Source organism: Daldinia loculata, assembly GCF_022478755.1.
Source record: "Daldinia loculata strain CBS 113971 unplaced genomic scaffold F4817scaffold_1, whole genome shotgun sequence".
Classification (NCBI taxonomy): Eukaryota; Fungi; Ascomycota; class Sordariomycetes; order Xylariales; family Hypoxylaceae; genus Daldinia; species Daldinia loculata.
The window spans coordinates 137,139-143,727 of NW_026054855.1; the positions used below are offsets into that span (position 1 = coordinate 137,139).

Below are 6,589 nucleotides of genomic sequence, written 5' to 3' on the forward strand. Positions count from 1 at the left end.
ACTCCGCTTCGACTTGCTGGTTATCAGCGATCAATCTAGTCAAGACGTGGCGGGAGGGTATCGACAGTCGACGGGACGGGGCGTTCAAGGATACGTGCTTGAGAAACAGTCAGCTGCGGCTGGAAAGACGGCTGCAAAATCAACTTGCGACTTGACTGAGATAAGGTTCATCTAAAGAGAGATATGCTTCGTAGATTCAAGGCATTCGATTAAGATGCGGACGACTCATGTAATATTCACAATGGGAAACATGCTTGGCAAAGCTTGAGAAGTTCAACTACGGACGACTCCTATACGTGTGTTTGTATCCGTGTTTGTGTTGCACAGCGGATAGAAACAAAATATGTTAGGTTGATTTAAAGTCTTTACTGAGTTACGGTTACATAAAAGCGCAGCAGAAGATACAGTATCTACTGTAGATACTGTATATAGGCGTGGGCGTACATCATCTTATGTTCTTATGTGTCATAGTTTTTTGACCGTCGGTCGAAAGGCGGATAGGGCGGTCACCAAGTTTGTTTCTCTCCTATGTATATCCCCGATAGCATCACAGGTAGCTAGCTAGGTAGCTACTAGCTTTTGATCCTGTCCAGCTATATAGCAGTGCCGGATCGGTCTACGAAGAAAGAGGAAATCTGGATGCACTGTTTCTGCATAGTACGTTCGCTTTGATCCCTTTTGATCATCTCGCCGCGTCACGCTGCGCTTAGGACAACAACGCGACTTTCTATTCTAGTTAAGCGCGTCTCTCCTCGGCAGTCAAAAGATCTAGCAATACTTCGTACACTAGATCCGTCAGCCGATGTGACCTAAGCCGCCCGGGCCATTGCCTACTCTCTCCCCGACGAAACATGTCCTGGTGGTGCTGTGGTGCTGTAAGCTAGCTCACCGAGTCCGGACTTCACATAACCGCCGGGGTATGCGCAGCGCGAAGAATTTGACACGAGACTCCGAAAAAAGTGTACCTTACTTAATTTCTCCGATATTATTTTCGGGTTATTGAAATATGTAGTAAATTTCTACGTGTAGTATAGGTAATGATGCCTATGCTGTGTCAGTCATACTATTAAGAGATAATAGTACCCTTAAAATGGGAAGTCTTCGTTCCTTTCTGCATATGCTGCTTTGTCTCACTCCGACAGTTGTCCGCATAAATTTTTCTTCTCTTTTTTTCTGAGTCAAGTACCTGCCTCTCTCCGATATCCTGGCCCCGAACGACGGACTAGAGACACAGTATCGGTAACGCGTAGGTACTTGAACGTTCCTCTACTATTACTAGTTAGTTTACCCTCTGGTATTATGTATTCTTAATAGAGGTAGCAGCATATACACACTGTGCTTCTGTGGTTTTCGTCCCATAGGTCCCCACCGTCAACAAGCCTGCGCTTTGAGCCCAATTCGACGGCGCGCGGGGGTGGTAATCCGATGGAGGTTGAACTACACCCCTGTCCTAGCTCAACTAGGCAACTGGGTAGCGCGTGTACACGGCGTGGCCACCAGGAATCGAAGCCGGGACCATCAAGTAGCCAGGAAAGGGAAAGTCTGAATACGTATGTACATTAGGTATGCATGTAGTGTATGTAGGTAGGAGGTATTAGGTATTAGGAGGTATGTATGAATCTGAAAGACATTTTCACTATGGCGTAAGTAGACCATAATCATATGTTCTGTCTTCAGCCTTTTAAGAAGAGATAGATCACGAGATCGATTATCTCTTTAATTTAAGTCAACAGATCATTCGGCTTCGCATGGGGTTTGCACAGACCACAAGCCCTGCCTCGCCCAACCTCCTCTTGTGCTTTCAACTACCTGCTGTTGCGGCTGCGTAGGTATACGTCTCCTATTGTTCATTTTGTTTAGGTTCGTTTTGACCATGTGAGGACTAGGACACGTAGGGGCATGTGCCATGTATGTAGGTGTATGTAGGGGCTCAGCCTTTTTCTAAGCGGTGGAGAAAGACTGAAGGTAGAGATTCCGGTAGAGGGAGCGCTGGGAGAGTCAGGGAGCATTAGGGAGCATTAGGGGGCATTAGGGTGCATTAGGCTGGCTAAGAATTGTTCGGTTTTATGGAACACTACTATGTACGTATCATGCGTGGCTGTATTTACCACCTGATGTATGTACATATGTACTCTATCAGAATCATTAGCTGAATCGTTACCTATGTAGAATACCTACACGGCCGCCGCCAGAAGGACCCTCTCCTTCTTGGCTACAGTCCACTTGCCCCCGAACGGACCAGTAACTTGGTGGAAGCTCTCCCCGGACCCCTGCTGTTAAGCTTAACCTGTAAGCAGCCTGGGCGGTCGAGGTGTCATCCCAGTTGGTCGGGCTCTTAAGCAAGCTAAGATTACAAGGATTAGAAAAAAAGAAAAAAAAAAGGGCAAAGCTCATGATTCCCACAGAAGACTGCAAAGATGTCAAAGAGTCAAGACGGCGGGGCGGTAGGGCCGGCCTCAGTGGACCGGTCCATAATATCCAGGGAGAATACATACCTACATACACATACATACACATACACATGGCATGGTCTAAGTAAAGCCAAGCCACCCGCTCGATCCCGTTTTTCCCATGCTCACCAGCCAACTAGTGCACCCTGCTGCAGTCCTCCTAACTCAAGCCAAAACAAAAGGAAAAAAAAGGCTTTTTCCCTTAATCTTTCATACGTACGGATTTCCTCCTTTTCACTCCTACCCACCCTCGCACAATACAACCGTGACGTCTGGGGACTGCCAATAAACAAGCTCTTTGGTCTGACCCGAGATCCTGGGGAATAATAACGGTCGACTTGGACTCGCACGATATATCGCTGCAACGCCTCGCTCGTCTAGACTTATTGGCTTATGTCGTACGCTGCTCGCGGACTCATCAATTTTGTCAAGGTGCAGAGAGGACGACCTTTTGGAAGGCCAGGGGATTGTGTGTCAGTATCGGCGTGATACTATCCAGTTGATTGGCGAAGCAGTATACATCCTCGAGACACGCAGCAGCCTGACTACAACCCCACGATTCTCAACTACCCCAAGCTACACCCAAGCTACACCCAAGCTACACCCAAGCTACAGTGCCCAGAACACGTGGACCAGTGTGACTACCCGAACGCCTATAGGGCAAGGCAGAGCGTCCACTGGTACACGTATATACTTGTATGCCATTGGGTATTTTTCCAAGAATACCTGCCACGAGATTTGGATACCAGCATAAACTCAGAGTCGTCTTGTTACCAGGTCTCTATCTGTCTATAAGACGTCGAAGTGGTTTATTAGGGCCGAAAGAGGAGACAACTTTTTTTCTCTCTCCCTTTGCTTCCCCGTCTCCGTCTTGTCGAACGACAATCTATTCCCCAGCGTAGCGCTGCCAAGAATACTGGATGTTGTATTTACCCTGACGTACTATCACCCCACCAAGCACCACTACGAACTTACATATACCAACAACGATAACGCGACTACGTAAAGCTACCTGCCTGCCGCCGTAATTATTGCGGTACGCTCGACTCTTAGTTAGAAGACGGCGTGTTCGCTGCGATCGTGCCGACTTTTTACAACATGTCTCCCAAATTACGACCTCTACAGTTGCCCTTGTTGGTGGAGGAGAGACGAAGAAGGGAAGAGGAAGAGGCGGCCCAGCGCGAGATAGAAGCAGACGTACCATACAATTTTTATACCACCGACTCTTTCTCATCCGACGCAACATCGCCGGTGACGCCGACGTTTTCGACGCGTGGTCATCTGCGCTACTCCAGCTCCATGTCATCCTTCGACCTCGCAACGGTAGCGAGCTCCGAGAGCCCTTCGTCGCCAGCGCAAACGCAAACAGCGCAGAACTCGAGCAAACGCGTACTACCGGACGTGAAAGAAGAGCCCATAGAATGCGAAGACTCGGAATCGGAATCGGAATCTGATTATGACGACGATGATGCGTCTGAATTATACCACTGTTTATGTACGTTGCGTTGCACTCACCTAGAGTAGTCCCATTGCTCTCGGTTCTAACAAGTTTTAAATTATAGGCGACGAGCCTTGCATCCACAGGGATGCCGATCTAGTACAGAGCACGTCGAATTTCTATACGCAAAGTCGTGTGGGCGACTATGACCTTGGTTTCTTCAGCGATGGCGATTTTAGTTTTAGTTTGCGCTCGTCCAAGAAGCGTAGAGACAACTCCGAGTCGTCACTTGCAGGATTCTCGCAGCGGTTGGGTTCCAGATTCCCGTCTTTTACGAGGTGGAAATCGACGAAGCCGTCTAGTATCATCAGCTCTCCCGTATCCGACTACGCATTTGAGCGGCGACCGGTCTTGTCTCGAGCAACTTCGAGTCGATCTTCGTCAGTCTCGACGCCCAGTCGGCACCATCACGACCGCTCAAACGAACCCGTCGTCCCCCCCACGCCTGCCCTGTCACGTTTTGGAAGCAGCGACAGCTTTATGCCCTTGGATAGGACTATCGATTCTAAGCAAACCAACGACCTCCTTTCGGCCATCGAGCATGAGCGTAAGCAGGCAGCAACACCGCTTCTACCGCCTATGATGGCTTCTGCTTCGACCGAGCACATCCTGATGCAACCCTCCCCGTTAGAATCCCCGAGCGTCGCCTCTCCAGCTTCTCCGGTAGGGGATGACGTTTATTCGTCTGGTATACTATCTCCGCCACTCAGCGCGAGGCCCTCAAATTCGTCTCTCCGCCTTGTACCGGGCGCAGTAGAGCTTCCCCAACTTCCTGCGCCAGATGCCTGGTCTGACCGTTTAGGACATGCGAATTACACGATTGTCCCAAAGCCGTACAAGCCTGAAACCGCCGACTTGGATGCTCTACGACGATTCCGAGCGGACTGGGAGACGGCACGAGTAAACTACACAAAACACCTCGCGCGAACAGGCGAGCATTACGGCCAAACGTCTAAAACCTACGCACTTACGGAAGCCAAATGGGCCGAGACCCAGCGGACTTGGCGTAATCTCCACGATGAGATAGCCGAGGCGATTGTTGCTACCGGCGAAACGATAATTTGCGAGAAATTTGACGAAGATGTTTTAACTACAGTTCCGAGAATATACGCCGAGGGGAAGTTTCCGGAGCGCGGCGACGAGGATATCGTTGGCCCGATGGTTCGAGAGGCGACGATGATGTCCCTCGACGGCGCGGACCGTAAAAGTTTCTGGCGCAACCTAGCCGGCAAAGTCGGCTTGAAGAAATAAAGCCTCACTTATATTATGCAGTCATTCATCCCGAGTGACCTCTCTCTTACGACCAACAACTATTTAATGACGATTACGACTCTGATGTCACTTACGCTCATTTTCCGTTTTTTTTCTTCTATCTTATGTCTTGCAGCATAGAGAGATACCATTTGCTCGTTTATTTGGATACCACTTAGAGGACGACCGCGACGATAGTACTAGCCTGCTCTAACGACATTCGCATGCATCGTAAGGGCGTTGGCGTATCGAATTCGAAAAATGCTTATTTATTTATAAAAAAAAAAAACACCCCCCCTTGGGCCATAATCTTGGTGAGGCTGCCTCGGCCCGAGACCGAAAGCAGCCCCCCCTGCATATAATTCGCTCTCCGGACCATTTCTTTGGCGTGTCTAGTCCTGATATTGCGCAATATCGGCGACCTACGTTATGCATCTGCACATACGTGGCTGGGATCGACAGAATATGCCGACTCTCGGGACATTACATAGATTTGCTCATTTTCTTCCTTCTTTTTTGTACCCTTTATTCCTCATGTATACAGAATTCATACCCAACGTCTCGAGGGCGGATACTGTACCGGTTACATATGAGAAACAAAAGTTTTTGAAATCGCGCAGCATTGGAATTTTGGAGGACGGGATGTGGTAACTTGGATATCTTTCCGGATATCTTTCTAATTGGTAATCCTTAGTGTTTACCCGCATATCATTGCACATTGCACATTGCATCGGCGCTTGAAGTGTAGGAGGGGGGAGCAAGAGGAAGAAATGTACGGAAGAGGATCGCCTACTGCAATAGCTCTGTGTGTGTAATACTGTACCTGCTGTACATCGTGTTGTCTAACTTTTGGGGATCGAAGAAAAGGAAGAGAACGACGATGCCACAGAGCACAAGTTTATCTGGCGTGTGGATGAGGGGGCGATATCAGCTTGCTGGGTCGATCATCAGCGATGACCGCAGCCTCCGGCTCTCAAGGGTCAATTTCGACTCCGGTTAGCGGGTCTTTTGATGTCCTTGGGGGCGACGAGGAGACGACGTGTGAAGAAGGATAAGAATCGTGTATATGAATAACCTTACCATGTAAATTAGATCAGGATAACGTCTAATTTGGATAAGGAAACCCCGTGGATAGCATGAGTGTTTTTTGGTATATTATCGTGCATGTTTTGGGGTTACAGCTGGTGGATGATACAGTATGTATGATACGGTATGTTCGGTTTACTAGATCTTCCACCCACAGATTCTTCGTGCTTTGTGGCTTCTGCAAAGAGTGAAGGGGGGGGGGGGGGGGGGGGGTGGTAAAACTTTAAATAAAAAAAGAAATTTTAAATTTTGTGAGTAAAAAAAACAACAAGAAAAAAAAAATAAAAAACAAAAACAAAAGAAA

The 6,589-nt window shown here is 48.4% G+C and overlaps 1 protein-coding gene across 1 annotated transcript; it reads left to right on the forward strand.

Annotated features, from left to right (window-relative positions):
* The first annotated feature begins 3,450 nt into the window (after window positions 1-3,450).
* F4817DRAFT_1134 (uncharacterized protein) lies at window positions 3,451-5,448 on the forward strand. The gene is made up of 2 exons (XM_049297505.1): window positions 3,451-3,945; window positions 4,013-5,448. The coding sequence occupies exons 1-2, from the start codon at window positions 3,549-3,551 to the stop codon at window positions 5,197-5,199; spliced, it is 1,584 nt and encodes a 527-aa protein (XP_049163756.1). The 5' UTR covers window positions 3,451-3,548; the 3' UTR covers window positions 5,200-5,448.
* The last annotated feature ends 1,141 nt before the right edge of the window (window positions 5,449-6,589 follow it).